This window comes from Vigna radiata, chromosome 8 (genome assembly GCF_000741045.1).
Source record: "Vigna radiata var. radiata cultivar VC1973A chromosome 8, Vradiata_ver6, whole genome shotgun sequence".
In the NCBI taxonomy this organism is placed as follows: Eukaryota; Viridiplantae; Streptophyta; class Magnoliopsida; order Fabales; family Fabaceae; genus Vigna; species Vigna radiata.
The window spans coordinates 24,106,013-24,120,700 of NC_028358.1; the positions used below are offsets into that span (position 1 = coordinate 24,106,013).

General features: G+C 32.7%; 1 protein-coding gene across 1 annotated transcript; it reads right to left on the bottom strand.

The window, feature by feature from the left end:
• Positions 1 to 7,710: 7,710 nt before the first annotated feature.
• LOC106772282 (26S proteasome regulatory subunit 4 homolog A) lies at positions 7,711 to 13,111 on the bottom strand. The gene is made up of 6 exons (XM_014658579.2): positions 12,541 to 13,111; positions 11,560 to 11,805; positions 9,900 to 10,069; positions 9,554 to 9,770; positions 8,922 to 9,062; positions 7,711 to 7,970 (listed from the first exon to the last, which is right to left on the bottom strand). The coding sequence occupies exons 1-6, from the start codon at positions 13,012 to 13,014 to the stop codon at positions 7,887 to 7,889; spliced, it is 1,332 nt and encodes a 443-aa protein (XP_014514065.1). The 5' UTR covers positions 13,015 to 13,111; the 3' UTR covers positions 7,711 to 7,886.
• Positions 13,112 to 14,688: the final 1,577 nt, after the last annotated feature.

Sequence of the window (14,688 nt, forward strand, 5' to 3'; positions counted from 1 at the left end):
TGATTACAATAAAGCATTGAAGTTTCTTTTGATTACTTGTTCAATTTCTACTTTCTTGCTTATCAATTGCACTCATGTTCAGTTTACCATTTCTGCAATTTTACTTGATTTCATTTACTGCTGTAATAATTTCTTGGAGATTCTTAGTTGATTCTTGTTTACTTTTGATTGATTTCTACTTTTAGATTTGATGTTCTGCAATGTTCATGTTCTAGTTCTGATTCAGATTGCACTTCATTTCTTGCACGTGAATTTTAATTTTCAGCATTTGAACTATTGATTCTACATCCTGGCTTTGAATTCTGATTTCCATCTTTGATTTTGTACCTCTCTTTTATAGTTCGTAATCTGATTTTATCCCGTTAGNTTCATTTTAGTAGTGTAGAATTAGTTTTCTGTATTTTTTTCCTTTTATTTTGATATGCAACCTTTGGGTTTAGTTACCTAATCTCTATTTTTGAAATTACAACTCTGTCTCATATTATAGGATTCCTTTTCCATTTTTATTTCAATTTCTTTGTTACTGTGAATTGAAGATTAGCATAGTTTTAATTTGGAATTTCATTTTTTTCCCCACCTAGTTTTAGTAAATAGTAAATAAATAAATAGGCTCAATTCTATAATTCTAAACTTGATTTTGCCAAGTCCTTGGATTGATCCCTAGTCAGCCCTATACTACATTAGTGGAGACTAGGTTTTGTTGACTTTTGTGCGACCAAAAGCCTTTCAACAATAAGGATGAAATTGTAAACTCCAACAACCTCATTCATACATATCTTTTACTTGCCAATTGATTCAAATTTGCATTTGCATGTTTCTTTTAGATTTTGCATTCAAAACCCTAAATTAAATTCTTACTTAAGTCTTATGCAATCAATTTACATGAAAGATAAGGCCTAAGAGTCCTTTGGGAAACGATCTTGGACTTACTGTCTATTATTACTTGATACGATCTTGTACACTTGCCAGGGGCTTAACACATCTATAATCAAATATAGACGTTGAGGTGGCACGATCAGACGTCTAGATGGCGGAAAGAAATGACTTTTCACATACTTGTCAGACATATAGACGTCGGTCGGGAGGGGCATTGTCTTCTATAATCGAATATAGATGGTAGATGGCTGGATCAGACGTCTAGATGGTGGAAAAAAATAACTTTTAACCTACCTGTCAGACTATAGACGTTAGTTCGGAGGGGCACTAACGTCTACATGGCAAAAAGAAACGACTTTTCACCTACCTGTTAGACATGTAGACGTCCGTTAGTAGGGGCCCCGACGTCTATAATATTATAGACGTCGCCCCCCCCCCCCTAACTGACGTCTATAGGTCTGACTTATTTACGAAATTGCCACCGGTCAATAATTTACGTCGCAGACCCCTCTAACTAACGTCTAATGGGTGACGTTAAAAGCCAATTCTGCACTAGTGCGATCTGAGTAAAGTAATTAGACCATACAAAATAACGGTCAATTTACATAAGAATGCTCACGGTCTTAACAAATTTCATACAGGTTTTGACCAGTTTTATAAGTACATATCCTCAAAACCTAAAACTTAGCCATCTAAGCCGCATTATATCACACATCACACTCACAATTAGCTAGGATTCAACTAATCAGAGCACTCATTTTCAGTTGTACTAACTATCCATATAAAAGTTCATTATAATTCATTGGTCATGCAATTTGGTTCATACTTCATCCATTTGTATTATAGTCTTAAGTATATACATAACTTAGCATCTATCAATGATTCAAATTTGAAAGAATTGTTTCTTCTTCTTTATAATATCCAGAACCAATACACCAACTTTATATCGATTCAATAACTGCCAAGACTCACTTAAATTATAGTATGCCATATTTTCTTTATCAATTGCATAAATTTATATATTCAAACCATGTGCACAAATCATAAACCAAATCAGATTATCATAAATTTTCTAGACTCACAATATTTAAACCACCAAGTTTCAACTAGCTCAAACGGACTTAGAACATATTATCCTTAACATATCTTATTGGATCAACCTCCAAGTGTAAGAAATCATCGAAAGTGCACAAAACAATTCAATCTTCACAATTATAAAGAAAGGTGAGTTTCTCTATTAGCAAAATGGTGAAGATGAAGTTTTGATGATGCCCAAATCAAGTCAAGATTTATCAAGATTCATGAAGATCCTTTGAAGAATTATATTTTGTTATTAAAAGCTTTTGTAATAATTGTAGTTTAAATGTTTAGGACTTAGATTTGTAGTAGGTTTTGATTCTTGTACCTTCATACTTTATATTTGTTGTTCAGAATCATAAACGCATGGTTTTAATCGATTAAATCAAGCATTAATTGATTAAAATGTTACAGGTGCTGAAAACTCAACTGGCAAGGGAATAATCGATTAATACCTTTCTTAATGGATTAGTTAATCGATTAATCCTTAGAATAATCGATTAAAACTAGCCGTTGGAGTTTTCTGGTTTTTGAAAACTAGCTATTGTACTCATTTTAATCGATTAACATTAATATTAATCGATTAAAAGCGTTAAATGGCCAGTTACGAAGAATGGAAGAATTTTTGCTTGAGTCTATAAATAGGCTCTCTTTATCCATAAACAATAACTCTTCCCTTGTGCTAAAACACTCAGAACTCTTTGAGAAGTGTGTGCTCTTTCTCAACTAAGGAAACTCTTGTCTGTGGTGCTGGTACATTGCTACGGTGATGGAGGAATAGCTGGTTCATCCTTGGTGTGTCTGAGGAGGTCTTTGGAAGAGGATCATCCTTCGTGAAGTATTTGGAGGAGGTGTTTCATAGTTCGTGAAGTATTAAGAGGAAGTGGTTCATCCTTTGTGAAGATTCAAAGGAGGTGAAGTTTCATCTCTTGTGGTATCAAGAGAGGTGATTTCTAAACTTTTACAAATTGTTTCTTTGTGAATGTAGTTTGTAATTGTTTTGTGATTAGTGAACTGTTTATCTTGATTTGACATAAGCGACTAGACGTAGGATTGGTAAGATCTGAACCAGTATAAAAATTATCTGTGCAAATTTCTCTCAACCTTACTCTTTTATTTATATTTATTATTTGTGTAGTAAGTTAAATTGAGTAAAAATTAAAAGACACACATTTATATTAAAAACCCTCTTGGTTTATTATTCCATGCTAACCATTCTGTTGCAGCTCTGACATTCTCATATTCATACATTTCATCAAAATATTAATAAGTATCAATGAAATCCCAAAGTTTCAAAAATAAACTCAACTTTCATTCACTAACCACAGGATACAAGGAATAAAAGCAATTTAGTTCCCATACCTGTTCTCGCCTTTTTCTCCCACTGCTACAAAATCCAGAGCTTTTCTTATATCCGTGACCCTCTCTTCCTCCCTTTACATTCCCTCTTTCCTCTAAAAAATATAAAAGAAGGGTCTCTACACTCCAATATCTCATTTTTATCTCCAAAAATTACAATTTTAACCTTCTAACATATTATCTTATACCTCTAATTTTTCAAAAATTTCATTTTGGATTACTTGAATCTTCAACACTTCATCCTACACTTTTAACTTTTTTAAAAAATTTCTTTTTTAACCATAATAAATATCTTTTTAACTTTATCTTTCTTTTTTATTAAAGTAATCATACACCTCTGACACTGCAAACAAATTTTGAAAACTGTCTTTTATTTGTAATTTAATAACTATTTAATTTAATTTAAAAATCTAATATAATTTAGTATCTTTTTCAAATTTTAATAATTATTAAAATATAACTTTTATTATTATAATAATTATATTAAAATAATTAAAATAAAAGTAATAAAAATAAAAATAAAAAAGTAAAACAATAATATAAAATCTAATTTAATATATATATATATATAATAAATTATATTAAAATATCAAATTAAATTAAATTATTATTAAATTTTAAATAAAAAATAAAATTAAAAAATAATAATAATCATCGTATCCGATAACATAGTTATCGGAAAAGAAATTTATTAAAATTTGTTTTTTATTTATAATTTAGTAACTATTTAATTTAATTTAAAAATTTAATATTAATTAATATATTTTATATTTAAATAACTATTAAAATATAATTTATATTATTATAATAATAATAATAATATTAAAAAATTAAAATTAAAGTAATAGTAATTAAAAAATCTAAAAATTTCGAAATCTTATTCCATTAATTTAATATTTTAATATAATTTAATATATTATATATATATTAAATCACATTTTATGTTATTATTTTTATTGTTTTGTTTCTTTATTTTTATTATTATTACTTTTGTTCTAATTATTTTAATTTTAAATTTTTTAATATAACTATTATAATAATACAAATTATATTTTAATAATTATTAAAATATGAAAATATGTTAAATAATATTATATTTTTAAATTAAATTACATATTTACTAAAAATTATAAATAAGAAACAAAGTTTTAAACTTTTTTATTAAAAGAGTGTAGAGTTAAAGGGGGTGTAGGATTACTTTAATATAGAAAAAAAAAGTGAAAAAATATTTACTAAGGTTAAGAAAGGATTTTTTGAAAAAGTTGGATGAGCAAGGTTAAGTGTTGGAGGTGCAGGGTAAAGCACCTATAAAAGAATCGTAGGGGCTCTCGTGAACAAAAGAGGCCTCCCCTTTTTTGGCCTTTCTCACATTTAACTTTGGAGTGGTGCTTCCTTCACCACTACCCTTTGCTCTCTCCACTTCCCCATTCCTGTTTTACCCTTCTCTCCATCTTTATATTCTTGTTTTATCCTTTAGTATAATTTCATTTTTAGGGTTAATATTTTTTAAACTTTTACTCACTCTAATACTCTACATGAATACGATAGTCTGGTTTATGCTTCTTTCCATTGTTGTATCTTTTGAATTTTTTGATTGTTTATCTTACCGACACCAACTTACGAAGAGTTAAGCAATCTCACATAAACAAATGTTGATACATAAGGAAGAAATACATGTTGCAATGTGTCAGGAAAAAATATTTTGGAGGATAGTTAATTTTTTATAAAAAGGTTGAAACATTTTATATAATCACTTAAATAAAAAATTAAAATATTGAAATTTTAAAACTTTAAAGGAATTTGATCATTTAAATTTAGAAAATTGTAAATCATTTAATTTTTTTTTATCAATGTCAATAAAATTATTTTTTTATGATGTTAGTCATAAAATATTCATTATTTTTAATCATAAAATAAATATTCATTATCGTTTGGAACCGCTGCACCGCCAAATGACCACCACAAACACCCTACACCGCTGCACCACGAAAAGTCACACCTCCGCAATACGAAACCAAACGAATATGGAAACAGGAATATGGAGAAGAATCAAATGGATATGGAGAAGAGAAGTAAGAGTTGAGAGATAAGAAGAAAGGGATCTTGTGAGAGTTGGAGGGGGTGAGAATCTGGAAAGAGAGAAAGTGAGACTTAGGAGAGTGGGGGGTGGGACTGCGCGAGTGAAAATGAGTGAGTAAAAATAGGAAGGAATTTAGGGTTTCAGAATAAAGTGAATAAATAGGGTTAAAAGTAAAAAATGCTATTTTTGTAATGAACAAAAATTTGTAGATGGTTGGGGAGGTGGAGGGAGCAAGGGGTAGTGGTGGAGGGAGCAAATGAAGTTTCGGCCTCTTTTGTCCACGACCCAACTCCAACTAAAAAAAATAAAAGCTAGGGAGACTACTATGCATAAGGATCTCTTATGCTAACTTCATCCTTGGATGAAGTGAATGATTTAGCTCATGATATCATCTAGTCTGTTTCTAAACACTTTTTGAGATTTCTTTTTTCTTTGGCTAGAACGTTTAGCAAGTTTTGGTTTCTACATGTTTTTTAATTTTTAGTTGAGACACTTAAGGCTTTCACCAAAACTTGGTCTCGACACTTCAACATCTTTGTCCATTGAGAATTTAATCGATTACCGTCTGAATGTTTTAACTTAGGTTGTTCTACTTTACATATATGCCTAAGAGTTTTCTTAAGACTTTTTTATATTGCTAGATGATTAGAGATTTTGAACCTAATACTTATGTTTCTTTTATTCTATTCTAGTTATAGCATCTTCATATTCTCATTTTGTTTAATGTTATTTGGTTAAACTTTAAAATATAGTTTAAACATATAAGTCTTGTAAATGATTTTGTCTTAAAACATGCAACACACATTTATGGTTGGATCAGACAATTATTGTTACCAAGTTACCTGCTAACGCTTAATGGATAAAATTTTGAAGCCGATAATAGGAAGGAACATCGAAACATATATCAACAATATTGTGGTTACATGGAGCCAACCTAGAGGAGCAACTCCACACAATACACAATAGCCCGATAAAAAATGTGTGTTTAGGATATGGGTGGGAAAGTTCCTCCATTTCTTGATAACGTAAGAAGGAATTAAGGAGAATTGTCTTCATCAACATGAGGAGCCCTGTAAACATGAAGGATGTACAATGTCTAACGAAAAGGATGGTCACCCTAGGTTTTTGTCCAGAGGAGATCGTAAATGCGTATTTATGTCATTATTTAACTTTTAATATTGAATTTCTAATTAATTTTTGTACTTTAATAAAATATTTTAATTATAATTTATTATAATTAAGTTTATTTAATATGAGATAAGAAACATGTTAAAATTAATTTTTTTAGTTATCCAAACTTGAAACGAAAACATCTACTACAACCATCAAAAAACCAAAGGGAAGTTTGGCCGAGAAAAAGAAAGGGAAGCAGTAGAGGCCAAAGCAACAGAATGATAAGTAGGGATGGCAACGGGTCAGGTCGGGCACGAATAGTGCCTACCCGCAATCCGACCCGTCGGATAAAATCCTACCTACTATCCTACCCGCTACTTGCTGGATACCCAGTTAAAAAATATCCGCAGATATTTTAAAATCCGCAAGTATCTGCGGATACCCGCAAAAAAAAAAAAATATTTTATACATTTTAAAATAAAATTTAAATAAAATTACAAAAAAATATATATAATATAATATAAATTAAATTAAATATAAATATAATTTTAATTAAATTTAACCTAATAAAATATAATTTTATTTTATTTTTAATTAAATTTAATTAAAAAATATATATGAATTAATTTTTTTTATTATATTTTGCAGGTAACGGATACCCACAGATCGGGTAATATACGATCTCTACCCGACCCGTTCAGAAACGGATATTAAAATATCCTCTGAATAGTAAATGTCCACGGATAATAACTATCCGTCACAGATTTTACTTGCGGATATCGATACTTGCAGATTTTTTTACCATTCCTATTGATAAGGACAAGTGACAGAAAAAAGAGAATAGGGTGAAAGACAAGAGAAATCTTATATATTCGAGTCGGTCATTAGCCGGCACGAACACGTCATCCTCGGTAAGACAACAATTTCCCCATATGTTATCAAACTCAATAACTAACTATTATGGTTATGTAGTTTTCTTCCTTTTCTTTTGCGCAGAGACCAAGCGGAGTGAACTAAAAGCATCGTTCCTCAAGCAATAGCAGAAGGATGTAAATTTCTGAAATTTACAATCAAACTGTCCCTCCAAGAGTCTAAACACCAGGTTCTTGTGAATTGTGTTTTATAATTCAACAGCCGTGAGTAGTTTCTCAATAAGCATGGTCATCGTTAACATGACTAAACAGAATATGGATCGATTTCCAAAATCAATGAAATTGGTAGAAAACTATATATTGAATTAAAATCAATCATAGTTTGAGATTCAAAGCCCCCAAAATACAAATGACATTTGTTCGCATAATACAAATGAATTGACATTTGTTCCCGTGACTAGTACATTAAAAAAAGAACGAGAGGACTGGGGATAATATACGGAACTATTTCACATATACAGCCCTTCAGGCACCCCTTCTTTCTTCTTAAACATCACCTTATCCTTGGCCTTCTTAAAGTCGGCATGAGTCACCTAAAAGAGACAACAGAACAAGTATTAAACAATTATATATCATAAATTAGGGAGAGAAAACCTCAAATGATTTATAGATATACAATACGAACCAAAAAGAATACAAACAAATAGATTAAAAACAAGAGGTGGGAAAACCACTGCCTTTTACAGAAAGGTATAGTCAAATTTCACTTCATCCCAATTAATCCTTAAACTCTTACTATCATTAACTTAAAAGTAATTTAAAAACTGTTGATTCGAAAAACTCTATTCCAGATAAACTGCGAAATCTCAAGTCTATTTGCTAGGCATAAAATTTAGGATCATTGCATACTATTTTCCGTTATAAAATAAAACTACTTTTGTTTATCATTAGTTACTTAATCCCATGTTAATAGAAGGGTTCATTATATAAAAAGAGTAAAAGTCTGCTGGCTGGTTAAAACTAAAACAAAGTTCAAGGAATCTAAATTTGCAAAAAATATAGTTTAGGATGGTTACGAGTTCTTTTCTCTTATTTTTCTAACTTATTTCTAATTTCGTTTTCTTTTCGTACTGCAGCATTAAAGGATGCCATGCTCATTCCTACATTTCCTAATATATAAAGAAAAAAAAATTAATAAATAAAGCTGCAGCAAAAATACACACAATCAACTCTCTACACAGGAACAGCATTATTCTCAATCCTGCACACTCATCGAGATAGAGTTGAGGTATATTCTTTTACATTTCCTCGGAAAGAATTTTAGCATTATAACCCCCCGCCCTCCTCTTTTCACAGCTACCCAATCCCCTAGGAAAGATTTCTAGAATTGCAACTTTTGGAAAAATCCACCAAAGCAATTGTCAGTTCTACTTGGCTTAACATATTTGAGCCTTATCAAAATGAGCTTGTAAAAACTAGCAACCTCCAAACATTGAAGACTATTTTTATATCACAGACAATAGAGCCACGATGAGATTTCTTACCTTCATCCGGCGTTCTCGCAGAGCAAGTAAACCAGCTTCAGTACATATTGCCTTTATATCAGCTCCAGAGAATTCATCTTTAGTCATAACAAATTCTTCCAAGTTGACATCATCAGCTAATGTCATCCTCGATGTGTGTATCTTAATTTAAAAGTATGAAAACTTTAGGTATGGTTGAACATAGCATGCATGTTAAGATATTACACAGATTCCAAAGAACAACATTGTGTGAATTTGGGTTAATTTATTTAGCAAAATAATTGTTTTTTTAAATAGCTTCCTAAGAGACATTTCAGGAAAAAAATATATTGACCATTTATCTAAGATTTAAAAAGGTAATTCTGCAACATATAGCTTTTTCAGATCATTTTGCAACTACTGAATTTTTTATTAGAACAGTGATTGCTTCTCGTAATTTATTTGTACCGAAACATATTACATATTTAGTTCATGCAGAAAAGGAATAATACAGCATTTCTTTAATATTTTACCTTTTCAAAAAAAGAACACAATTATTATGACTTTTTGAACGCATGTAATTAAAAAACAAAAAACAAAGAGCACAGATGGACCAGGATAAAGCATCACCAAAAACAGTGTGTGTATTGCCTCACAAAATTAATCGTGCCTACCTGAAAAATACGTCTCCTAGTTTTGATATCAGGAAGAGGAAATTCTATCTTCCTGTCAATTCGACCAGGTCGCAGCAAAGCTGGATCAAGACTTTCAATTCTATTGGTTGCCAGAATCACTTTTACATCTCCTCTTGAATCAAAACCATCTAACTGGTTCAACAACTCTAACATGGTCCTTTGGATTTCACGTTCTCCACCTGAGTGAGCGTCATACCTGTAAAAACATGTGTGCTGGTAAGCTAATGAATATAGGAAAAGAATCCTAGGAGCTCATGGAGTGATTCAATACATCACTCTTCCACCTCCACCCCATCATGGCTGTTGAAGTTGGGGTTTAAATTACCTTTTTGTACCAACAGCATCAATTTCATCAATGAATACAATAGAAGGAGAAAGATCATCAGCAACTCTGAAAAGTTCCCTCACAAGTTTTGGGCCATCTCCCAAATATTTTTGTATCAATTCACTACCAACAACACGTAAGAATGTAGCTGATGTTGAGTTTGCCACAGCCTGAATACACAAAAGGCATTGTCGTATTAAAAGAAATAGCATTACAGGCAATCATGCATTAGTAGACGTAGGTCACTAATGCCTATAAGTGCCCAGGTCAAGTTTTGTTTTAAGAGATCAAAGAATATATAAACTCTAGGATTATTGAATAAAAGTAACTTGTCAGCTGCTTCTTTCCATACAAATAGTTCCATTCATTCCTAAAAGAGTCTATATATTTCTAATTCAATATTACAGTATTTTCTACCAACCAGAAAGATTAAACAACTTTTACATGGGATTTTGCATACAGCTTTAAAATCTTATAGTAATCAATACACTCAATTGCATGGCAGTGAAAAACACATGGAATGGAAGTATTTAAAAGCTAACACATAAGAGTGAACACGGGATGAAAACACCTTGTAGCATAAGTCTTCAATATCAATACAGTAGACTGGTCATAATTAGTGTCAGTTGGGCATGCAGGTATTTCAAATTCCAACAGAGAAATTTTCATTGTGACATCCAATAACCATTTCCTTATGCCATTCAGTAACTCCTGCAAAGCATGACAGTTATCTTGGCCTGGACATAAAGGATTTAGAGGAAGACAAATTGCCAGGCCTAGGTGCAAAACAAAGCCACCCTACGGAAGGTATATTCAGCTGAGCTAGCCATCATTCTAGGGAAGCAAAGGGGAGTTCGGAAGGCAGGTGTGAAGCATTAGGTTTTAGTGGCAGTGAAAAGTCTCTAAAAGGAGACTTGCTCTGGTAGGAGACTTACAACTGTCTAGTTTTCTGAATTCCAATAATACAATGAATATCAGTTATTATGTGTTTGCATTCTCTTTTTCCTACTGGTGATCATCAAAGCCTCAAACAATCGCTAGCAAACAACTAGAGAATTCCTGAAAGTACCATTTAAACAAGGCAGACACAGACTATAATTTTCACGCAGTATAAACAAGAGAATGACACAATCCCTTTTTGTCCATATACATTAGGGCAAAGTATTCAAAACTACATAGCATTAACTTATCATGGAGCACTCTCAGCAACTTCAGCTTAAGGAGGCATTTGGTACTCTGAATCTTTTATTCACCACAAAATCAGTTTCCTGGAAATGAATTCCGAGAAATAGGATTCCCAGGAAATTTTATAAAATATATTTTATTATTGAACTTTTCTGGGAATAGTATGTTTATTACCAATTACTATGAGAAAGTTCAGTAACTTTTTAGTCAACTATCACAGGAAAGTTTTATTCCCATTTATTGACAAATTAAGGTGCCCAATAATCTTTTATGTCTTGCAAATATTTTTATTCTCTTCTACCAAACACGGTAAACTTTTATTTGCATGTCACTTTCCCAAGAGTGTTAAAATATTCCTTAAATCAAAACACCACCTCAATATAAAGGTGGTGAAAATGAGAAAATAAGAGACTAGAAAAGAAAATGCCGAAACTCCATTAGAAAATCCCTACAAGAAGAAAAGGTTAATGCAAACCTTCGCAAGTAAGGTCTTCCCAGTTCCAGGTTCTCCGTATAATATGACTCCCTTAGGAGGTTTAATACCAATGTCTTCATATAGTTCAGGATGCGTCAGGGGTAGCTCAACTGCTTCCTTAATTTCCTGTATCTGGGCATCTAAACCACCAATGTCAGCATAAGATTCCAGAGGAGCCTTCTCAACCTTCATTACAGAGACCATAGGATCAACTTCATCTTGAAGAAGGCCAACAACAGAGAGAACCTGATAAAAAAACATAAAAACAAAATCATTAAACCACCAGCATCTAACCACCTGAACCACACCAAGATACTTGATCAATTCAAATAACGAAACAATAATCATGTCAAAATCAAAGATCACGTTATGCTTCAAAAGAATATTTAAACCACAACTTCTCCCACTCTCTTATCAGCTTCGGATGCTCCCAAATCACACAAATTAAACTCATTACTTCAGGAAAGATAGGACTGCTCTTTACTTATACGTTGTGTAAATATCAAACAATTTACTATGACTCCTATTCACAAACTATCTACTCCAACATCCTACTGTCAACAGCCTCATACACACACATACAAAAACTTGAACAATCTAAGGACACATATTCCATGACTTCCTATTTAAGTCCATTGAAATAATATAGATATAAGATTTAAAAAATAGGTCCGCGAGTGAAATCTTGGCTACAAAATTGAGGCTTTTGGGATCTCAGTGACCGCAATCGTGGCCACATAAGCCCCTTTTGTCTGCAATTCCCAACAATACCATGAAAAAACAACAAAACCTAGCCTGAAAATAAAAGCTTCACACAAGAAATTTTTTTGTTCATAAAGTTACTATAAGCTTCACGCACGCAGACGAACTAGTGATTCTTATCGATCACAAAGTCAAACCCTAGGCAACGAGCTTCCAATAATTTCACACATTTCATTTCCACAGTTAAACCGAAAAAGCGTAAAGCGAGTAAAATAAAACCTTATTATGCATCAAAATAGCACAACCAGGCTCCAACTGATCCTTATCGACGAAAGACAAGATTCCGACGTAGTACTCCGGACCAACGGAGGAGGAAACAATGGCGTGGTTCTCGTCGATGAGTTCTTCGAGATTACCGACGCTCATGGGAGAGCCTCGAAGATCGTCGACCTTGGATCTGTCTTCCTCCGCCTTCTCCTCCTGAGGCTTGAGGCGCTCCTGATTCGCCACGAACTCCTCCTCCATCAACAGGTAGTCTTTGATTCGCTCCAGCTTTAGTAGCCTCAGCTTGCACTTCGTCACCGGAGTCACCGTAGGAAGACGCGCCGCCGCCTCCGGACCCTTTTGCTTCCTCTGTTTCCGCCCGACGCGGGTCGGCGGCGCCGCAGGCTCAAACTTCTTCTCCTTCTTGTCGCCGCCATCCGGCTTCCGGTCGCCCTGCCGGTTCATTCCGCCCGGAGTTCCCTGACCCATGGATTCCAAAATTCAAAAGATGAAGAAAGCGTACACACACCACAACGAGGGTTCACTGGGAGCCACCAATAGAGAAGCTCAAAATTGGGTGATGCGATATACTGTAGTCTTTTGTCAAGTCTATCATGCACACGTCCCTTTTTCTCAAAATAATAATAAAAAATTTTAGCATGTTAAATTACTTGCATTTAAAAAAGAAATTTAATGTCTTAATATCCCTATTATTTTTCATAATTTTAAATAGGTTACTTTCCTTTTTTTTTTTAGTCTCATAGGTTCTTATTTTTGTTAATTTGATGCAAATAAGTCTTTTCCGTCAATTTTATCAAACGATGTCAATCAGTGTGTGATGTGACGTGGTGACACTAACACATGTCAAAGAAACATGTGATATAGATTTTTAAAATTTTAAAATTAAAGAATTAAATTAATATAATATAATTTGCTAAATTTAAGAAAAGAAAGGGCAAAGATGGAAAAGGAAAAGAGCTTTTTGCTGAAACATAGGACTCGTGTCTCATCTAGAAAGTCGTTGTTGTTCAAGTGGATGCACAATGGAGAATGAAATGAAGAATTCACATTCAACTTGTTCTTCGACTTGCAATGGGTGGCAAAATGAAGACCGCAATGTCGTTCATCATGGTGTGCCACCCCTCTGTCTGTGTGGAGAGAAAACAATGGTTAGAACAGCTCGAACTGTTATGAACAAAGGGAAACAATTTTGGGGGTGCCCTAAGTACAAGGTAAGAGAAGGTGGATATTGTTGTTTGTGCTACCTCAAAGTCGTATTCAATATGGGTTTAATTTTTTTTTCGGAACAGGCATGAAAACGGTGGTTGCAATTTCTTCAAATGGTGTTGTGTTGATGGTAATGAAAAAAGCTATACGAATCTGAAGTGGGAAGAAAAGCATGAATATTTGTCAAAGGCAGAGGAAATGGGTGGTGTAGCGAATATGGTGATTGATTTGAAAAATTTTGTTAAGGTGTTGGAAAAACTGATGAAGTTGTTGATAGGGACGATTTGTTGTATTTGTGTGGTTAATATTATTGTAATTTCAATATGGATGACAAATCCATAATGTTTCGTGCATTTTCGTTTTGATAGGATGCAGTTGGTGATGTTAAAGTTAGTTTGTGATGAAAACGGGAATAGCAATGTATTTGACTATCTTCAATTAATGAAATGATGTTTTGTAACTGTGGCATTACTATGATGATGTCTTTAATTAAGCTTTCCTGTGCAGTAATAAGTTTACTTTTAATTAGGCAACTGTTCTATGATGTAGAAGAGGCAATTGTTCTTCCTATGTTTTCCCCTTTGCAATGGTAAAATAAACTGAATTACTGGTTGGTAACATTTTGGAATATTTGATTACTGCTATTGAAATTCTGGTATAGGGCCAAGCAACTTCGTTGCCTTCATGATTTTCTAGTTGTAATCCACTTTCTCGGAGTCGGGGACAATATTAAATTTGTTTGAGGTGTTTATGTTTTTGACCGCAAATTTGTCTGAGGTCAAGACATAAGCATTGCTCTCTTTTGCGTTTCTTCTATGCAAGTATTACTGAACTCTTCCAAGTTGCAAATATGCATTAGACATCTTAGAGTACTTTCTTCATTCACTTCATAAGCATTGTTCTCACTTTTGACAAAAATGCAACATCTAGAGGTAT

Excerpts from the sequence above, each read along its gene's own strand:
- LOC106772282 (XM_014658579.2), bottom strand. The coding sequence starts at position 13,014 with ATGGGTCAGGGAACTCCGGGCGGAATGAACCGGCAGGGCGACCGGAAG. Across the intron at positions 11,806-12,540 it reads CTATTTTGATGCATAATAAG|GTTCTCTCTGTTGTTGGCCT; the intron begins GTTTTATTTTAC and ends TTTTTTTATCAG. Across the intron at positions 7,971-8,921 it reads TGCGAGAACGCCGGATGAAG|GTGACTCATGCCGACTTTAA; the intron begins GTAAGAAATCTC and ends TGTCTCTTTTAG.